Consider the following 23190-nt stretch of genomic DNA (forward strand, 5'->3'; position numbering starts at 1 on the left):
ATCAAGCTCTTGAATGGAGTGAAGCCAACTCGCTGCATGCATGACTGATTATACTTTTGGGGAAAAGAGCTTGATAGCAAATTTCATCCAACAAATGTAATTCAGTTCATGTCTGACATTTCAGTGTGTACGGTGATACATCTAACTGACTGATCTGCTAAAGAATGCAAACTCCAAGTGACATCTGATTGCACTTTTGTTCAAAGAGCATGAGAGAAAATAATGCAGGACAATTACCTTTGTCATGTTTGCCTACTATTGGGCATTCAATAGATAACAAACTACAGCACTTTGAAGACAGAGGCACTGTATAGCCCATTGTGACTTTCCATTTCCCGGTCCAGACCGTAAAAACAATCCACTGGGCAATAAAACTGTACAACTAGAATGAATCACCTTGGCAGAGAGGCATCAACCTCCATTGGTACACGACACGTATACCCTGCATTTCTCTATTAAAACCAGTGCTATCAGTTTTCATTAAATCCGTTCCATCACCTAGTTGACAACTGACACAGAAACATGTCTCAGATCAGTTGTTTCTTGGAAACTTCTCCAGACAACATCTGCAGGAAAAAAAAACATCCAATATGGAATAGGGGGTGATTGCAGAAGGACTGGTGGGGAAATGAAGTGGAAAGGCAGATGTCTGCAGAGGACAGCAAAAAAAGAAGGGGATGAATGAGACAGATGGAGAAGGTGCATGGCGCTGCCCTACAACGGCAGTAGCTACACATTTTAATGAGTTATTAGCAAAATTGTGTCACTTAGACTAATAATATAGTCCTTAAGAAACTGTTTCCGCTCTTTTTTACTCAGATTCAAAGAAAATGTGTTAAAATTAGGGGTGTAACGGTAAATGTATTCGTACTGAACCGTTTTGGTACAGGACTTCCGGTACGGTGCACAATCTTTAACAGTTACCAATAGGCTTGTTTTAGGCACGGAACATACTTATACATACACACTTGTGTGTTCCCACACAATCATATTGAGTATTCTGTCCATTTTATCACAAAATTTTAACAATGGCATTTTGACGCTCTTTAAAGGGGCATGTCAGCGCTGGGAAGATGAATGTGCATTTAAACTGTGTCATTTATGTAGTAGAAATGTGAAATTATTTTTGAATTTGGTGCCTTCTAGACTGAGAAAAGACAGAAAATGTATTTTTGTCTCATGTGGTTTAAAGACAACAACTCCCAGAATGCACTTGCTTCGCTGCCCTACGAGGCCACTCCCTACACCACCCCCAGCGTCGTTTTGATCTTCATAATAATGCAATAATTTCGTTCAGTTATAAGCACTTCATGAGCTGGTACCATCAGCTCGTAAAAATACAATCAATTGTACGCATTGTACATTGCTGTTGTGTAGTAATTCCATCAACCCTCTGAAATATTTATATATCATATTTCGGACCATACAGTGAATATAATCTCATTTGATAATGATATAAAACAATAAAGTATCTTCAACTGTAATATGCAGAGATATGTTGTTCATTGGAGAAAGATGCTGACTAGCCTGTCAGAACTGTAGCAGGGCACTTTTCTCCCGTGTGCTAGCTTTCAAATCTCATTCAAGCTTGTGTTTGATGTGAATGCCACAAATTAAATTTAAGAGCTGGCACACTGGAGACAGGTGCCCTGCTATGTGCTTGACAGGTCGGACTGGATTGTGTGAACCTAAACAAAAACCAACAATCGGCCAACATTTTTTTATATATTCGAATAAAACATTTATTTTTGCTGGTAGATGATTTAGAAGCACTATAAAATGGTCTGATGTACAACTACTCCATTTTCTAAGTGGAAAACCCTCCAGTAAAGCATATTTAATAGGACAATTATGAATCATGAATCATCAATGGGCGAGTCTGTGTGCTGTGGATGAGGGATTGGACATTGTTAACAATCCCACATAGCATCATACACAATGCTGCATAACTAGATTATGAGAATATTATGGAAAAATCCATGCACGCTTTATGGGAAAATGCTAAATTACACACCGCCTCAACCCCATATAGACATGATGGTTTTCAACAAAATGAAAGGCATAGTGATATGCAATGCAAGATAAGTATACATTAAGGGCATATTCAATAGGCTATAGTTTACAAATCTTCTTAGGATGCACTAAATAATGTTTTTTTTGAATAAAGTCTAATCTATAATCCATCAAGCATCGGCATACGAGTAATGCTGGACTTAAGTCTAAGCCTTGCCATTTAGATTACTGTAAACAGTCTCTTTCTCTGTCACACAGACTATTTCCTTCACCTCCCACACTTTAAATATGAAATCTTTTTAATTCTCTAGACTTAACATATCCAATTTAAACATTTTATGCACACTAGAGTGTGTATGGAAGGCACAACATGCATAAAGAACAGGAGTCGGTTGGATTACTGTGAAATCTCAATAAATGAATCATTTCGAAACAATACCAGACATTTTCAGCCAATTTTCCACCAAATTTACTTGTCAAGACTCATTTATCTCTCATAGCCACTCACATACTGAATGCATTACATGGAGAAGCTTGCATAGTCAATGTGACTGAAGCGATATCATTCTCAGTAAAGTATTCTGAGCACTTGAAATACTGTCACGAGGCTCTCAAGATCCTCAAGTCGTACTCAAGTATCTTGTTTGGCGGTCTCATACAATCCCAACACTGGTCTCATGAATCATTTAACATAATTTTGCATTAGAGAGCTTCACTTTCAGGACACTTTCAACCGCTGAATACAAAACAAGCAATGAAGCAAACGAGGTACGTAGGCACTGTGTAATGGTGCATTGTGGGAAAACGGAAGTCTGGGGGCAGTTCCGTCAGGGAGTGCTCGGCGTAACTATGATGAATTGAGGGTCCCTGGTAACTCACTTACAGTAAGCCCTGTAGACCTGGCCATGAAAAATGACATGGATAAAATGTTCTCTCCCTTTTCGCCGATGTTTGTCTTCTCTCTTTCATTTCCCAGAAAATGATCTATTTTAAGCTCCCAACAGAAGAGCAAACAGACAAATCTCCACTGGGTTATTAAAACATCACAACTAAACTGGGGGAACAAAAAAAAAAAACTCTCAAAGTGATATGAAGAATTGATTTCTGGAGTAGATTCCACAGTATTCAGACAGAGATCCACCTGTAAGCATTTCTTAAATTTCAACCAGCAGTATTTTATAACGAGATATATACATTGTATATTGTATAACTACCAAACGTAAGGGAGCCAGCATCTAATTCACTCTAACATAATATAACTTACTTTTTTTGATAAACCCAAATTACATCTGAATGTCAATGGGTGTATTTTAGGAATAAGGATATCTATGATTATATTTAGTTTTGTGATTGCTGTGGAATAAAAATAGAGTGGAGTGGGAATGTGTCTGAACGTGAAAACACTTCAAGTTTCTACCGCTGAGAAAAAAAAACTGCAGCAATTTCATGAAGTAGTGGGGACAAAATCAGCCTTGATAAAAAGTAATGGGGGCATATCCCACCCATCCCCACTCTAAATGATACCTGTGCATGTTAAGCAAAGGAGGCGAAAATGAGAATGGAAGTGTGTGGATGTAAAAATAGAAGGTGTTGAGTGGGTGGCAGAATAAATGGATATTTGACAAGTTGCCATTTGATAAATGCTAACCTTTCCACATCACCATACTGCTACTTCTGCCAATGTGTGTTGCATTTAATTTTTTTTTCTTTGTTCTTTTATAAATTCTGAAGACTTGATTGAGGTTGACAAAGGGGGGAAAGTTTAAATTATGAGACTTCACAAATGTCCCAAAATTATAGGATGATCAGACAAGTTTAGTTCTGATTTTGCTCACTTTACATTCAAGGGATGCTGAGGCTTTTGAGATAGATATGGCTCTGTAACACTCACAATTTCCATATAGCTACTGTAGCTTGCTAGAAACTTATTCTGACCTTGGCATTTGATCTCAATGCTTCTTGGATTCAAAAAGGTCAAGCCAGATTACGGTTAGCTGATTAGAAATCCCCACTCACGCCCAAACGCACTTATTACACTCAGCCTTCACATTAGGGATGCACAATATTGGATTGTTGCCAATATCCGATATGCCAATATTTTTCAACTAATTTTGGATACCGATATACGTTTATTTTTTCCCTTTGTTTGGAAACACCATTCTGAGCAAAAACTTTTTTTTCTTCATTCTGTTTTCAGATTTCTGAGGTCTCCTTACTAAAAGGATACTTGTTAAAGATAAATACATGTATAATAATAATAAGAGTGTATTAAAAGCTCTGAAAAATAACAATAATAAAGTCAGTAATTTTTCACTCCAAAATAGATGCAACCTAAATATTTTATTTTTGGATTTAACATTTGTGCACATTAAGTGGGGGTGGCATGACTTCAGTTGATGCTGTCTTTAGCTTCAAATAAAAATTCTACAATTATTTTACAGCTTGGATCATCCATTTCATAAAATTGTTTTACAGATTAATAAACTGTATATAAAAGCATATCATTTACAAGTGTCATGCTTGTGATTTATGACATCATTACTGCTTTATTTATTCAGAAAAAGAAATAACTTCAAGTTATTTGTGTATTCTACTTTTCATTTTATTACTATAACAACAGCGCCACCACTAAATATATATAGCATTCTACCGGGTGGGCACGGTAGTCACTGTTGACAGTCACGTCCTTCTGTATGCGCCTTCACAAATTCAAACTGTCAATATAAATCACCATGCAATGCATGGTTTTTGCTTGGTGACATTCAAGTTCACTTCAAGAATGACCATGCTGACATGATCTTATCGCTATAACACTCCTTGCACATGTGAGTAATTGCAGGCGCATATCAACCCGTTATCATATCGGCATCATTTTTTCATGACAGCCGATGCAGATTTTTATATTTTAAGCGCTTATCGGCCGATTCCGATGTTGTACCGATAATATCGTGCATCCCTGCTTCACATCAGACTCCCAAAGTCGAACCAGCCAGAAAACAAGTCTACTTCTGATAATTACAAATGTGGATGCAAGACCACAGCGTTGAGAACATGATATATATATATATATATATATATATATATATATATATATATATATATATATATATATATATATATATATATATATATATATATATATATATATATATATATATATATATATATACACACTCACCTAAAGGATTATTAGGAACACCTGTTCAATTTTTCATTAATGCAATTATCTAATCAGCCAATCACATGGCAGTTGCTTCAATGCATTTAGGGGTGTGGTCCTGGTCAAGACAATCTCCTGAACTCCAAACTGAATGTCAGAATGGGAAAGAAAGGTGATTTAAGCAATTTTGAGCATGGCATGGTTGTTGGTGCCAGACGGGCCGTCTGAGTATTTCACAATCTACTCAGTTACTGGGATTTTCACGCACAACCATTTCTAGGGTTTACAAAGAATGGTGTGAAAAGGGAAAAACATCCATTATGCGGCAGTCCTGTGGGAGAATGGGCCGACTGATTCAAGCTGATAGAAGAGCAACTTTGACTGAAATAACCACTCGTTACAACCAAGGTATGCAGCAAAGCATTTGTGAAGCCACAACACGCACAACCTTGAGGCGGATGGGCTACAACAGCAGAAGACCCCACCGGGTACCACTCATCTCCACTGCTATCCTATCAATATGGGCCAACATTTCTAAAGAATGCTTTCAGCACCTTGTTGAATCAATGCCACGTAGAATTAAGGCAGTTCTGAAGGCGAAAGGGGGTCAAACACAGTAATAGTATGGTGTTCCTAAAAATCCTTTAGGTGAGTGTATATATATATATATATATATATATATATATATATATATATATGGATTACATTGTGGATGTGATTCATCGTAAATGGGTGCGTGAGTATTGTTAAGAAATTCTCATACATCCATAAAGAAGTTACTTTTCTGCTATAATTAAAATCAGACTAAACCTATCAGAGAGGCATTATTTATCTTATGCTATAGTTCCAAATTGTGCCACCCATGCCAAAAGCTGCAGGTGTTTCATTGTATGTGAGACAGCAATCATCTGCACAAATGCGTTTATCCAAGCGCTGTGAAAATGTAGAGAACCACTAAAGAATCAACTAAGATGATAAACAGTCTTTTTGTTCTTGTTTATTCTCCATCTTTCACTCCCCCCTCAACCAGGTTCTTTCCCATTAGTGTCTGTAGCGTGGATCTAGAGCCAGAGCTCAGCTGCTGCCTGGCTCAACCTGTCTGCTATTTATATCTCCATCAGAATAGTCGCTATGCAATAAAGTATGCCACTGCTCGGCTCAGCTCCTCGCAGACAAGCTTGGCACTCAAGTGTGTGTCAACAACATAACAGACAGACAATGAGAGAAAAGTAAGGGTTGGGAGAGTAAGCAAGTTGCATACACACTGTGACCACAACCTCAAACTTTTCTCAATAGGAAATATTCTCATACTGCAAATGTGTATTTGACATCATGGGTGGGAGAAAAAAGGCACAAATCTTCTCTTTTTGTAAAATTATTCGTAGACAGGCCTTCTAGGAGGTATTGGACAGGAAGTGTATGACTGTGTTAAAGCGGTTTAGCATAATGAGTGCAATCCCTTTGCACGTCTGCACGTTTCAGGAAAGCTTAGCAGCCTACATGCAGGAACGTGAGCTTTAGTGAGTGAGAGAGAGGGGGAACACATCAGGAACGCATTGTGCTGTTCCGCTAATGTGTTTAGTACTGTCATCAGTTACAAGCTTATCTGATTGTAGTCTGAAATCAAAGGGCAGTTCTAAAGTTAATTTTTGAAATCATCATCAATTTCTTTAGTGTTACAGACTATCTAAATAAATGCAATGTCTGAGGAATACAAATTTGTCAGTGGAAAAAAAGCAGAAGCTGCCTTCTCAGCATCTTCTGTCGGAAAGCTGCCGTTAGATGTGAAAAAAAGGGTTTGCGCCACACACCCAGGTAATTACAACCGCCCCCCCATGCACAGGCAGGCGGCAATCCATTCTTAGCAAACTAATGAGGTGCGTGAGCGCAAGCGTGCATGTGTGAGCAAAAGAAAAGGAAAAGAGTGAAGGGGGCAAGTGGAACAAATCACGCTGTCAGACTGTCTTTTGTCATCTTTTGGCGAGCACTCATCAAGATTCTCCCCTCGGTTTTCAGGACGAAAGAAGAAAAGAGCGAGGGAGCACACAGATGCTAACCTTAGAGCAACAAACGGCAGCGGGAGGTGACCTAGCGCAAACTGGTGAGGCTGAAAACGCTGACACACAATTAAAGAAGAGAAGCGTTGAAAATGATGCCACAAAAAAACTAAAAGACAGTTAAAGCGGCACTGTGACGAGGCTCTTGTGTGAGACGGACTATTCCGTGTGGGCGGCACTTGTCAGGCAGGTTGTGAGCAGCTGGACCATACTCAAGTTAAGTACCCAGACAAGCAGCAGCAATTTGGCACTTGATGAATCCAAAAGAAAAATCCATTTCATCACTTCTCATAATGGTTGCGTCTAACTCTGGCTCCACGGCAAAATTCGGGCTGATGGCTGGGCATAATTACAGCTTGATCACTTGGGGAATGTTTGCACACTTCCATATGTTTTCCTCCTCTATTTTTCTCCATGATTAGCCATATCGGAGCACACTGAGGGAGCACATGGATGCGTTTTCCCTGGGATCCAGAGTCTTGTTATGCAGTCCTCAGGTGGTGTCTTTGGTATTGAAGTTTGACTGAGCGAAGATGTTTGAATTAACAGCTTGACACTTGGCCTCTTGCCACCAATAGATCCCCTCTGTTCTCCTGCACTGACATGCCCTCGCAAGACCCTTTTAACCACAGGGTTAAAGGTTGACCTAAAGAAAAGGATGCTGAAGGGAAAGGTGAAAGGTGCTGAAAGTAGGAAACAGAAGGGTGGATGTTAGTGAATGGGGCTGTAAAGGCAGATTCACACTTTCAGAGGGAATAAAAGCCGTCTCATCTGCTGGACTGGGTGGGCGGGGTGAAAGGGGGAAGGGTCCTGCCGGACTCAATGGCTTCCTCCCACATGTACGCCACCACTAAGCACAATGTTGACCAGGGAGAGAGTTCAGCCCTGTCGATTAAGATCAGTGTGCATGTGTTATATCGGGCAGCTGTAGGGCAGGGAATGGCCCACATAGGGGCCCTGGAGAGTGACGGTCACACAGAGGTAAACCTCTGGAAGGCAAAGCAATACAGTTAAATGAAACACTGTACAGAACAGCACCAAAACACGAGATTGTTTGCAATAAACTCTACAAAATGAAGTCATGATCCTGATATACCCTTCACAAATGCAATGGTGTCAAAAAGGGGTACTGTTTACAGTGTAATATAGCAAGATACAAGGCAATAAACTGGGCCAGACGCTTCCCTAGAGCCTTCAAATACAGCCTCACAGCCCTGAAAACAGGGACATGTAAAAACAAACTACACTGTCAAATCGTTCAGGACAGAAATAAATTATGGCTTATTGACAGCTCGCAGGTTTTAATCAACTCTCCGAGTCTAAAATAAGAGAGTTTCTTGCTGCTGTGCCTTTCAGAAACACCCCATTGCATGTGAACTGAGCAGCCCTGCTGCCCACCCAATAGGTTATTGGTGTTTAAACATGGATGGGCATGTTTTGGAGTTTATGTATTAATTTGCATGATAAAACAAACTTGGGAAAGTTCAAGACACTTTTGCAGCCAAGTAAAACTGGGAGTTGTGAGTTGTAATGACACTATGAATCAAGTATGTATTAAATAAGGAATGTTTTGCATCATGACAAAGATGTCAAAAGTGCTGCCTCCTAGCCTTCTTTATCCAGAACAATCCAAGGGGAACTATGGGAAATGTTATTCCTGCAATAAACTCTCTGCTGACTGGGAAACATCAGCTTCTGTACTGATGCATACTGCCAGGGCCATTTGTCATGGTCACAAAATGTATTGTGCTCTTATCAAAAAACTGATTTGTTCCCATATGAGCACTGCAGATAGGCTGTTGTACTAGTCTCCTGCTTTGGCCCCATGTCCCCACCGATCAAAACACTAAAATATTGAGAGAATCATTGGAAAACAGCAACAGCTGGAAGGGATGGATTTGCCCATGTCCACGGAAGCTTGAGGTTTGCTTAACTGGCCTTGCTTGAGATTCTGAGGTCAAGCGCTTACCAGCCACTTGGGTTTACTTTTAGGACTTACTATGCATGTATTTATGGGAAATCCAAAAGCGAGGCTCTGCTGTATGTAGGTTAACTTGCTTTAGCCAATCTGCTTGTCCTCACTCACTCCATGTTTAATCTCCTGCACTCAGTGATAGTAGTGGGGGCAGGATACTGCACCACACTAGCGCGATATTCCTGACACTACTATAGCCATTACACACTAAAAAAGTCTGCTCATTAAAGACTCTACACCCATTTCTTGAAACCACTGATCCATTGACCACCTTGTCCTCCAGATTTGCACCCCACACATTGATCAGGCTCCTTCTGAGTTAGACCAGAGACTTCAGAATTCTCATTGATCCTGCAGGATTCCAATCCTGTCCAGCCATGAAGCCGTGCATTGATCAACTCCAGCAGGACACCAGTGGCCCCATTGCACCCTCTTCATTGATCCAGAGCTTCTCCATCCATTCCTGCCTGAGACCCTGGCCAAATGACCCATCGATCTGTGGCCAGTCCAGAGGAACCATTTCAGCCTCCCAGTTCGCTCTACCCCTCCCCATCCCATGCACCCGAAACAGACTAACCCCCTTTAGCTTATTCCATCCCCCCACTTCCACTGCCGGTGATGTCCCATGCATGCCAAATCTTCACCTGATAGGTGTAGAGACACCACCCCATAACCAGACAACCCTCCACATTACCTCCTGAGACAACTGCTTTACATTCCACCAAACGCATATCTAAACCAGAGCATGACTCTACAGGTACTTCAAACATCTTCAATATTCACCTACTAAGCCTTACTTTTCTCGGGGCATCATAGTCATTTTACCATGTTTCACCACGTATTTGACCATGCTGCTTTTGGAAAGCACTCTACTTATTCACATCCATTGTAGGGATATTCATGTGCTTAATTATTGTACAATCATATTTATCAAGTGCACATATTTTTTTTCCTCTTCATCTTTCAGGATGTCCTATGGGGCTACACATCTTGTAAAAGTGTGTTGGAGGGTTACTAGTGAATTAAAGACCATCCCACTCATTCTGAAAATATCAAGCACTCTTCAGCAACAGTATACACTTAAATATTCTCACTGCTTTGACAAGAACTAAGCACCAGGACTTACAGATATGTCCCAGAAAAGTCTTTAATCTAAATGCACACTGAAATATTCTGTCGCCTGTTACAAGTAACCTCCAATTAATGTACTTTCACTGGGACATTACGACTCTGGCATGAAGTCAGCATCTATTTCTCATCACAAACCTGTCTCTTAACACAACAAAACACACTAACCAATGTTCAAAATTAAGCATACTTGTGCTTGGATAAAACAGCCATACCTGTTTGCCAGATGTAGGTGGGTTTTGTGTTGGCGACTGTTTGCGTCTGGACATCCCAAAGCCCAAAAAAGAGCAGAGCTACTCTGAAGAGGGAAGCAAGAGCCCCTCTCCCTGCCGCCCTGCTGGCCAGCCCCATGGCTTCAGCCCGGCCAGATAGATCCACACGGCACAAGTCTGGCCAAACAGACCTGCACGATGCACACACACTCAGCAGGAGATGTATGCACAAGAAGATGCGGCACAGGGGAAAGTGTGCCTGCTATTGTCCCTCTCACTCTTCTGCACGCGGTTCCTCCAGGAAAGGGTAATCCACTTGTCTCTGTCTCCCCTAACTCCTCTATTTTCCCTCCTTTTCTTTCTTTTTCACTGTGTTCTCTGGGTCAGTGGAGAAGAATGAGGTCTGAGTGAAGGAGAAAAAATAAAAAAAGCCAGAGGAACAATAGATCCCTCAGCTCAGCACGCTGCTTGTGCGGCTACTGCGTCCTGGCTCAGCCTGGCTGATGCAGCACCTCCCATTCCCCCCTCCTCTCTCTTTTTCTCCCTCGCTCGCACTCACTCATGCGGTCTCGCTCTCCTTTACTAATCCAGAATCCACCTGCAATCACTCTCTCTTATCACATTGCCCCACTATCAAGGGTTGCACTATTCTTCACGCAATAGGGAACTGGGGTAGGTGCCGGGGGTCCAAGTAAGAAGCGCGTGCATCATTGTGGTGTGTGTTGATTTGGGGTTGGTTGCTAGAAGTAGATACACCAGAGTCACTGGCCCCAGCTGGGACCAAAAGCTATAAAGAGATGCAAAGGAAAGATATCGCTGTGAGTGTAAAAGTGAAGTGAGAGAAAGGGAAAAGGTGAAGGGAGGGGGTGCGAATCTGACGGGAGGGATAGTGAGAGAGAGAGAGGATGGCAAAAAACAACCGAATGAGAGTGGTAAAACCCCTCATGAATAATGAATGTGAGCTCACTCTGACCTTGATGATATTCAAACCATAGAAGGGGTGCTGTGTTATGAGTGTTATGAGATGCTTGTCTCCACAGTCATTACAAAAACAGACTGGGGAATCGCACCTTCCCATAAATGTTAGGAGTCTAGGTCGTCAGCCTATGATGACCAAATTCAGGGAACTGTTGTATTATTTGTAACAGAATCATTTCCGAACACAGCAATAATGCAATCATAAATACCCAGATAAGCTTTCCATAACTGTAATTATCCCACGCAAATGTGTACTTACTCAACATATTTTATAAAAAGGTCAAGAAGCTCTTCATTAAAATGCAGTAACTGGAGGTGCAGCTAATGAGTGCACATACATGAGAAACACAATGCAACAAAATTGTGTTGGCATACGTGACATTTTAAAATCATCCGATTTTTCTCAGTTTTGACATTACAACATAAACCAACACGAATAATACCACATTGAATATGCTGCCAGAATGGCAGTAAAAGTGTTTACATAATGCTAATGGGCACAAATATGAATAGGCCAGTTGGTTTACACTGTTTACATAAGGATACATTATTAGCTTAGTAAACATGCTTGTTAAATTGAGTAAACCCAAAAGGCTAAACATTATCTTAATTAAGCTTATAATCATTTTCTACGATGCAAGCAAAAATAAATTATTATGCTAGACATTTCTTTCTCAACAGCAGTTCCTAATGCTGCGATATGCTCTCCTCCCTTATATTCAGGCCTGGATAAATGTCCGTTGGAGTCATTTCACAGTGATTAGGGTAATGAAGGACAATGCTCACCCCCCGCTAACCACCAACACAGAGAGCAAACCATGGAACAAATTAGCAAAGCTGTAGCATTAACAGACAGCAAGCACTCTGACCAGCTTTTGCCCAACACACCCACACACACACACCCACACACACATTCATATAACCTGGCATGGGGCCATAACGGAAGCCTAAGTCAACTTCATATACAATCACAATACATCACATGAGATGTGACGGAATGACTGCGCTGAAGTGAACACCTGGTCATTAAAATAACAAATGCACACTAGGCTTATCTAAAATCAAATAATGTAAAAATAATGTTTCTTTGGTAATTAAACTATTAAAAATGTCTTAATTAAATGTATAATTTTAATACAATGGTGTCCAAAATCTCACTTCACATTGAAAATCTGGAATTCTTAATTTAACAAAAAATATATAATTTGTTATAAAATTATATCAATTAATTTTTATTTTAGATATTTTACATTTTAAATAGATGTTTTATTAAACTATTGATAATACTACTACTACTACTACTAATAAAAAAAATAATAATAATGTGCTGTCAAATCGATTAATCACGATTAATCACATCCAAAATAAAAATGTGTTTATATAATATATATGCGAGTACTGTGTATAATTATTATGTATATATAAATACACACACATATATGCATATTTAAGATTTTATATATATATATATATATATATATATATATATATATATATATATATATATATATATATATATATATATATATATATATATATATATATATATATATATATATATATATATATATATATATATATATATATATATATATAATATATTTATATATAATATAGATTATATAAATATATACATGAATGTATGTGTATTTATTAGGGCTGTCAAAAGATTAATCGCGATTAATCGCATCCAAAATAAAAGCTTGTGTTTACATAATATATGTGCGTGTACTCTGTTAATTATTATTTATATATAAATACACACACAAGCATGTATATATTTAAGAAAAAAATATTATTTTTATGTATAAAACATTTATATTTATATATATTATAGATTATATAAATGTATATACAGTATATACATTTAAATATTTCTTACATATATACATGAATGTGTGTTTATTTATATATAAATAATAATTAACAGAGTACACACACATATATTATGTAAACACAAACTTTTATTGCGGATGCGATTCATCGCAATTAATCTTTTGACAGCCCTAGTATTTATATATACAGTACATTATAATTATATTCACACATATATTATGTAAACATACATTTTTATTTTGGATGCGATTATTCACGATTAATCGATTTAACAGCACTAAATTATTAATAATAATTATAATAATAATAATAATAATAATTTAATGTATTTTCACAATAGGTCTCAATCTTTTTGGACCCCACTGTGCAGTATAAGCATTGAATTATTTTAAAGTTCTACCTTAATTTAAAACCTCTAATAAAAAACTAAAAAAACTATAGGTATATAAGACTTCTGAAACATGAAAGTGCAGCCTATAATAATGTAAAGTTTGTAAAAGAGAAAATAAATGAAAACCCTATTAAAAAAATCACAATATAAAAATGACAAAGCTTGGTTCTAAAGGTCAGGTTGGCTGCAGGGGTCAGTGGCTAAGCTTAAGGTGGCCAGAAGCCATAGCTGATGTACCTGGACCCGATCCAGATACTGTAAATGCTCAGTTAATTTGTACAGACAACATGACACCACTGTGGGTGGATTTGTCATTAAGCAGGCACGTTTCATTCAAAGCATTTTAGAATAGAGTCGAATGCCTTGTTTAAGTGCACAATGGTGACACATACCGTTCTTTCAGTAACCCTACCAATAGTGAATCATATGGTTTCAATCAGCAACCTTAATGTTGCAGGTCGCAATGCTAGCACTATCTCAAAATTAAGTTAATGGTCCTATCCATCATCTTCTCCAATTTATGTGAGCTACATTGGCGATGCCAAAACAGAGAGAGAAAGACAACACTGATTAGTGACAATCAGCTGGGTGGGATTACAGATTCCGCTGGCCTCCTTAAAGAGTCAAAACAGACAGTGCTTAACTTGATAAAGCCTTGCTGTCTCAACCATGGACACAAATACACGTGCAAACTTGGCCACACACACACACACACACACACACACATCTAAGGCACAGCATGGAAGACACCGATATCTACCACTGCTGTACCTTAATACTAGAGCTCAGCTAAAGAGAGGAGGAGGGGGGTAAACGGGGGTGGGGAGGAACAGATTGAGAGGAACAAAGCAAAGCTTTTGAGGGCAAAAGAGTGTAGCAGAAACAGGGATAGAAGAGAAACAGACCAGGGAACGAGACAGATGGGCGAAAAAAAACAACAAAAAAACAGAGGGAAATTGAGAATGAAAAAGTGTGTAGGAGAGGCCATGTTTTTTTTTCTATGCTTTTGTAGAGACGGAGCTTTATAATGAGGAGCGATGTGAGCGGTGTGTGGGGCGTGATGAATGGCAGTACAGGCATATGGCCTGCCACAGCACTTCCCTCTGATCGTACCTGATTATTGTGTGTGTAAGAGCACGTTCCATTGAGCGTGTGTGCGTTATGCAGAAGATAATTCAACACTAGCAGGCCTGCACAATTAAGCAAACAAAAGCAAAACACGTTATCATGAAACAGGTGCTTATGCAGAACATGCTTACGGCGTGAACGATGTGTGAGAACAGCACACTACAATTATCCCACCTCAGCACAATTACACTTCACGTGGAAACACGGAAAGATTAACAGAGAACTACAACATAAAATGGATGGTGCTGACTAGGGATGCACTGCTGTGGAAAATTTTGCAAATAAAAACCAATAATTAATGAAGACGATAATCAATACATTAACAGATGTACTGTACATCTCGATCTACATTCTGACTGATTGGTGAGAAAAAATTGCTCCCCTTCAAATTCCAGATCGACTTTTATAAATATAATGAATAAAGAATAAAATATAAACTATATTTGAATAAATATAAGATATTATATTTACAAATAAAGTCAGGGGTCAGTAAGATTAAGTTAAAAATGGTTAATATCACGGTTTCCACAAAATATTAAGCAGTACAACTGTTTTTAACATTGATAATAATTAGAAATGTTTCTTGAGCAGCAAATCAGCATATTATTAGAGTGATTTCTGAAGGGTCATGTGACACTGAAGACTGTAGTAGTGATGCCAAAAATTCAGCTTTGACATCACAGTAATAAATTACATTTTAAAATATATTTTAATTTTCAATTGTAATAATATTTCACAACATTTTGTTTTTTATTTTATTTTTTATTATGAAATAAATGCAATCTTAGGGAGCATAAGTACGGAGCCCCTAAAGGGACATGGAGGTGGAGAAAAAATGAGTGAAGAAAAAAAAAATGAGATGGAGGAAAAATAAACTGCGTGCGTTCTCTTGCAAATGTTTTGCATCCCCCCGAGAAACTTTGCATTTGCTCGTTCAAACGTTTTTGCGAGTAAATGTAAAGTATCTTGAGGGAGCGCAAAGGTTTTCCGGGAGAACGCAAAAGCATTGATATATTATTTTTCCTCCCATCTCATTTTTCCCCCACAACCATGTCCCTTTAGGGGCTCCATACAACTTTTGAACAGAAGTGTAGTTTATATTTAAATATGAAATATAAGAATAAAATGTGAATTGAATAAAAATAAAACAATTAATTCCCACAGGCTCAGAGTAAAAACGGAAAAATACTGGTAGAGCAGCGGTCCTATGATCGTTTGGCTATAATTTATCAGGCCTTTTTACTTATCGGATCAATAACATTACAAAGTGATTAATTGCCAGATACTGATATGACCGCCAATATATAATTCATCTCCGACTAATCCCAACTCACATTTCCGACGAGATCAAAGCCACTGCAAAATGGGGATAAACACAATAGACCCATTACAGAACATTATATAGGCCTATTTATTATAATGATATGCTGTAAATCTTGAGGCCTGCCCACAACAGTAAAACTCAAAAGTTTAACTGAAAATGAGCCTATTTTCAAAAAAAGTGGAGTGTTCCTTTAAGCCTATGAACCATATTACTTGGCTGAAGAATTGTTTACTCTGATTAATATTAATAAATGTAATCAATCAATCAATCAATCAAATTTTATTTATATAGCGCCTTACAACAACCAAAAGGAGCTCAAGTAAAAAGTAATGATTTATTGAACATTGGTATAGCTATTATTTTATAAACATTGCAACATGAAAAAATGGCAGTTTGTTCTGTACGACTTCATGCAGTAATCACACATCATAGCTCAGAGCTCCTGAGTGTACACAACTTTGTTAAAAATCTATTCAAAACATTAAATACACAGCGATTTGCAGTTAGTAAGTTCCCTGAAGCAATGGCGTAATGGAGCGATAGCTCTCTGTGCACCTGCCGGCACTGCCCTGGGCAGCAGTCAGCGTGCAGTCACGTGGAAGAGCGAGCGGAATAATCGACAACACTAGTCTGCAGTGAAGCCTCATTAAGAGAGAGGACAAAAGAAGTGGCGGCGTACTAGTCAGGTGTGAAGTATCTCCCACAGGACTTTAATGGCCGTATCTTTTCTTCAAGAAGTGAACAGACAGATGCTCTGTGTCTGCAGCTTCGCCGGCACTGATGCCAAACACCTGCATTTGATGAGCAGATTACCAACTACATACCCTTCACAACTTTATCTATGGTATAATGATTGTCCACAATAACTGCTCTTCCTTGGTCATTTCAGTGTTTCTCTCCAGAAATGGCATATCAAACGTATGACCAATCACAAGGCTGTAATATAGAAAACCGTACTCGCAAATAGGCCTGACAAAAGCCAATATTCCTCTTTCAGAGAGAAATGCATTGTGTGGAAGACAGTCTCTGCAATAAACAGAAGTGTTTGGCCGTTCTGCCTCCAGACTGCACATTCCTAATGGACGCATTTGCTGCTGATGGTTATTATTGTTGTTGTATCAATGACCACTAGGTAAGTGTACTGGGCAGTGTATAGGTTAACAGCAAGGCGATAAGCAACATTAAGCAATGCAGATGAAGAAAACAGTCATTTGGACCATTACCTAAAAAGGTCTTCACATTGTTGTGGAGACATACTGAGAGCGTAATGATCAATGCAGTACATACACTATATTGGCAAAAGTATTGGGACACCCCTCCAAATCATTGAATTCAGTTGTTCCAATCACTTCCATGGCCAAATGTGTATAAAATAAAGCACCTAGGCATGCAGACACTTCTAAAAAAATAGGTGAAAGAATGGGTCACTCTCAGGAGCTCAGTGAAGTCAAGCGTGGTACCGTGATAGGTACCACCTGTGTACTTTGTGTAATTTCCTCACTACTAAATATTCCACGATCAACTGTTAGTGGTGTTAGAACAAAGTGGAAGCAATTGGGAACAACAGCAACTCAGCCACAAAGTGGTAGGCCACGTAAAATCACAGAGCAGGATCAGCGCATGCTGAGGCGCACAGTGCGCAGAAGTTTCCAACTTTCTGCAGAGTCAATGGCTACAGACTTTGTGTGACCTTCAGATTAGCTCTAAAACAGTGCGTATCTCTTTCCCCGCAAATCGATGTGTATGACAATCAACCGGAACCTAGTTATTCTAGTCTTTAAAGTTTTAAATATGGATATTTTTCTTACACAAATGCGTCACTTCGCTTCAGAAGGCCTTTATTAACCCCCGGAGCCGTGTGGAGCCGCTACAGGGCTCGACATTGTCAGCTTGTCCGGGACAAGTGGATTTTTTGAAGGGGCAAGTGAAAGAGAATTTAACTTGCCCGACCGGACAAGCTGATTAAAATGTCAAAAAATAACAAAACATAACTAGGGAATCACCAAAATGCAGCGATAATTATGCATTAATTTAGTGTAATTGGCGATCGATAGTGGATAATAATATATAATGTATAATGAACTGACGGTAACAAGGTTGCGCTGTTGACGCTCGCGCAGAAATCTCAACAAATGAGCGCCGCTCATACAAAGAAACTCAGTTAACATTCACGGTTAAAATTACAAATTGTGGAGTTTTTATATTTATAACATATGATAGCCTACAGTTAAGCAACATCACAGAACCAAGAGTGATGTTTTCCTGAATACCATCACGACTGAAAATGACACTGATTTCATATGACAGTTCCATAAACAATTAATTAACATTAAGTTACTTACATTTAGATGCGATATTCACTGTTTTTGTTCGATTTCAGCAGCAAAAATAGTTCCAAACAAAGATCACAGCAGAACCATAAGGCTTCTCACAGCAACAGTGTGTTACTGAATGATTCAGTGTTTTGAATGAATCGGTTGAATCAAAGATTCAATGACCTATTCGTAAACGACTGCCTCATTCTTGAATGAATCATCCGTTTGAATGAATCGTTTAAATGAATGACTCAATAACTCACTCATTAAGACGGTCACCTGCTCCCACCTACTGGTGGTTTAGTTTATTTCTTATTTGTATATTCAAACATATTTTAAACAATCTCATTACATTATTTAATGCAGTTGTAATTTTTTTCGTGTAAATTATTTAATTTGATTGGTAACAGCCCTTATAGAGTCTTGTTTTAAATTAATTTCTAGATCAAAAAAAAAAAGAAAGCTTAAGCATATTCTATATTTAATAAGATTATGGAAAAAAATAACCTTTATAAAAGCTAAAAATATCACAAATATGCAGATTTAAATATGTCAAAGTTGATTGAAGACTGGTGAGAATATTGCTTCAGAAGAAATTATTTTTTAATTATTAATTATTATTTACAAAAAAAAAAAAAAAATCCGGACAAGCAAATGTTTTTCTCGGACAAGTGAGTGACAGATTTACTTGTCCGAAGGACAAGCACGTGAACCGGCTTAATGTCGAGCCCTGAGTTATATGATGGATAGATGCACTTTTATGGACTTCATAAATGAGACAACAATTCACTGCCATTATAATGCTTGGATTAGCCAGGACTTTTTTAATATAACTCCTAGGATGACTTGAGGGTGAGTAAATCATGGGCTAATTTTAACTTTAACACTGTTAAATGTAATCTTTAGCAAATCTCAAAATAAATATCCATTTTATACTGTACATAAAGTGCATACATTCACTTGTAGCATCTAAATTGCATGATTTTAGTTTTTTACATTTATTTAGAGAACATAGTACATCATTTTAATATCAGCCATTACTATGTATTGGCCAGAACACACACAAATAATCATACATGTATCATGTCGGCTAGAATTTAAATATCAGTGCATTCCCAATATCTATCCATCCATAAGCGCACACATTTGTGCCAGTACATGTGAAGTAATTTGGGTTGAAGTCTGCCGCATCCAAATCTAAGAGGAGCAGACAGGTTTGGCACAATACACTACAGACCCTATCCAGTGTTTTTGTTTTGGAGAAAGAGCTCAATGTCTGACTCATTTTTCAAACCCTCCAGAACAGCTGGAGGGGGACAGAGGGGTGGGGGACCAACCAAGTGAAGTGGGAGGGGCATGCCTAGCCAAGCTGATCCAATTTAAATATGCAAATGTTATCAGAGTTGGAAGAGGAAATGGGAAGACAACTGGAGAACAAAAATGCGAGAACAAAAAGAACAATATCTAATTCAATTAGACGTTTAGCATTGTTTAGCCTTCAATTAAGGAGATAATTATACAGCTCTATACATTGGCCAAGCTACAAAACACATAACAGGGATCTGTTAATTCGCTCTTCAAATCATCCGTCTCCATTTAAAAGGTACCTAAGGGGATTTGCCCCAACAAAATAATGTGCAAATCACAGAAGTAGTCTGCAAATAAAGATGTTAGCGGCAAATCGAAAATTATGTCATTGTTTATGTGCACACTCATGTCGTTTCAAACCTGTACGACTTGTCTGTCTTTACAGTGAAAGTCAATGGTGTCAAAAACAACTCTAGACCCCACTGAATAAAACTTTCATTGTATGGACGAAGAAAGAAAGTCAGGTATGAAACAACACAAGTGTGTGGCAACTAGCATTCCTAGCACGATTAGACATTAAAACGTTAAAAGTGAGCTGCTCTATTAAACCTGAGCTCCACAAATCTAAATGCGAGCACACCATCTGTTTTTTACATCAAGACCTGTCAGGTCACAAGTAATGCGTCCCAATCCATAAGCTTTAAACAGATTGTTCTGAGCACTTCCTTGATAATAGACCTAAAATCTCCCATAAATGCTAATCCAAGCAGCTCATATCTGTCAGGGCAAATCAAGCCTGAAATGAGTTCAGTCAGGCGCACCCCTGGTTTCCTCAGAACCGGAGTCGAGCTGAGCCCACCACGCTCCCATTGTCTTCCGCCTCACTGAGTCTAAGCATATAACCAGGCTGGGAACAAAGGCATCAGGGGAGAGCCCCCCAAAACCCCACTTTGCTCAGAATAGAAATGGCGAGAGCGAGGGCGGGGTGGGGGGTTTAGATGGGGCAGAGTCATCAAAAGGGTTTTCAACCCGTTCATCTTTCGAGAGCATAAGGCTGGCCCTCAGGGAGGTGAAACTAAACAAATAAAGGGGCGTCCACACCCCTGCATGCACCGATGTGCATTTCACACAATCAGCTGCAGCTCACCCACCTAATGAAATATATTTTCGGCCCACCGACACACAATGTGATCTCCATGGAGATTGGTTTTCTTTTAGAAAAAAAATCATCAGGCAGTAAAATGATTATCGGCCATGTGCCAGGTTAATTTCAAATGAGTTTTCGGCTCAAATTGGATGGATATGTAAATTAATGAGGTTAGATATTGACCAGCTTGGGACGCAAGAGAATGTGACTTCTGATGTTTTACTCGTTCTTTTAACAAGTCGGGCCGAAGTACTCGTTTATGTATGTGTGTGTGCTCAATTGATTTGTTCTTTAATGACCTTGTCTACATGATGTAGTGCAGTAGAGTGACTATCTGTCTGGATCAACTGGAGGGGGGGACAGGAGTCTGGACCAACGGCTGGGATTGAGGGGCTCCGCAGTGGGAATGGGAGGGTCACAGGTATCGTCCCCCACGGTGAAGGTACGGTCTGGACTGTCAGGATGGGACCGTCACAGGAGAGGTGGAGGCTGAACATCTGGTGGTGCTTTCTATCACCACAGACACGTAGGATCCCACATGGAGGTGATTTACTATTAAAGGGGGTGCCTTGACACAAGCAAAATACCCTATCTACAGCATTATTTATCACTTAATATAACTGCAAATTGAATAATCTTTTTTGGAGGTCATCCATGACCAATTACAGCGGTGTAATCAATACAATATGTTCTAGACTAGTAACTTCACCAATGATTAATGCATCATAATGATATATAGGGAAGGCTGGGGATGGATGTTGCACTTTTTGTGCCACGGAATATTCCTTAAGGTAGAATTTTTGAATGGGAGGGAGGGAAGGAAGGAAGGAAGGAAGGAAGGAAGGAAGGAAGGAAGGAAGGAAGGAAGGAAGGAAGGAAGGAAGGAAGGAAGGAAGGAAGGAAGGAAGGAAGGAAGGAAGGAAGGAAGGAAGGAAGGAAGGAAGGAAGGAAGGAAGGAAGGAAGGAAGGAAGGAAGGAAGGAAGGAAGGAAAAAAATCTTACCTCCAATTTTTGAATGGAAGGAAGGAAGGAAGGAAGGAAGGAAGGAAGGAAGGAAGGAAGGAAGGAAGGAAGGAAGGAAGGAAGGAAGGAAAAAAATCTTACTCACCTCCAATTTTTGAATGGAAAGGAAGGAAGGAAGGAAGGAAGGAAGGAAGGAAGGAAGGAAGGAAGGAAGGAAGGAAGGAAGGAAGGAAGGAAGGAAGGAAGGAAATCTTACTCACCTCCAATTTTTGAATGGAAGGAAGGAAGGAAGGAAGGGAAGAAGGGAAGGAAGGAAGGAAGGAAGGAAGGAAGGAAGGAAGGAAGGAAGGAAGGAAGGAAGGAAGGAAGGAAGGAAGGAAGGAAGGAAGGAAGGAAGGAAGGAAGGAAGGAAGGAAGGAAGGAAGGAAGGAAGGAAGGAAGGAAGGAAGGAAGGAAGGAAGGAAGGAAGGAAGGATCTTACTCACCTCCAATTTTTGAATGGAAGGAAGGAAGGAAATCTTACCCACCTCCAATTTTTGAATGGTATTCTACAGAAAGAAAGAAAGACGCTTCAGCTAAAAGAAATACGTGTGTAATTGGAATTATGACTACAACTCATGTGACAACTAGCCCCAACCCCTCTTATTTAGTAGCAAATGATACTGCAGGGTACAAATGTGAGAAACGTCCACAAAATCCATGTTAAGGAATGTGATAGTCCAGCTAAAATCAGGCTGATGCTAGGTTTTGATCGAATAAAACCCGCTGGTAAAAATGACTCCAGTGTTTTAACTCCAGTGTCTTTGTGATGAATTGCACATCCGATTGGCAAGGTCAGTGATTCAGACCCAGAGTAAATGTTCCGTACAGAGGTAAAGACATCAGTGACAATGGCCATTTTACTGCTTCTGAAGAAGTGGTTTAATAATGCAGTATGTGTTCATTGAATGAGGTGAGTTATTCAGGTGGAGTCGCATATTCATCTCTGTCATCTCTGACAGGCACATGTGGGCTGACTGCTGCCCATAAAAAATAAAAAATAAAAAAACAGCAGAGCTCCAGGCAATGGGGATGGGACAACCCTGCCATAACAGCTGGAGAAAGTGTACTTTATGCAAAACAAAAATAAGAATCACACACCTGCACACAAACACTCACACAACAACCTTGAAGGACATGGACATGACTGAAGATAGTCTATCATCATTTAGTTAAATAAATTGAAATAATACTGAAAACAGTATACGGCTTAGTG

General features: G+C 39.0%; 1 protein-coding gene across 1 annotated transcript in view; it reads right to left on the reverse strand.

The window, feature by feature from the left end:
• Positions 1–11206, reverse strand: part of thsd7aa (thrombospondin, type I, domain containing 7Aa) — a 177235-nt gene extending 166029 nt beyond the window's left edge. Inside the window, exon 1 of the mRNA XM_079829676.1 lies at positions 10549–11206. Coding sequence (XP_079685802.1) covers positions 10549–10684 — 136 coding nt within the window. The 5' untranslated portion in view covers positions 10685–11206. The remainder of the gene's footprint in view (positions 1–10548) is intronic.
• Between the last annotated feature and the right edge of the window lie 11984 nt (positions 11207–23190).

This window comes from Gobio gobio (genome assembly GCF_949357685.1).
Source record: "Gobio gobio genome assembly, chromosome: 11".
In the NCBI taxonomy this organism is placed as follows: domain Eukaryota; kingdom Metazoa; phylum Chordata; class Actinopteri; order Cypriniformes; family Gobionidae; genus Gobio; species Gobio gobio.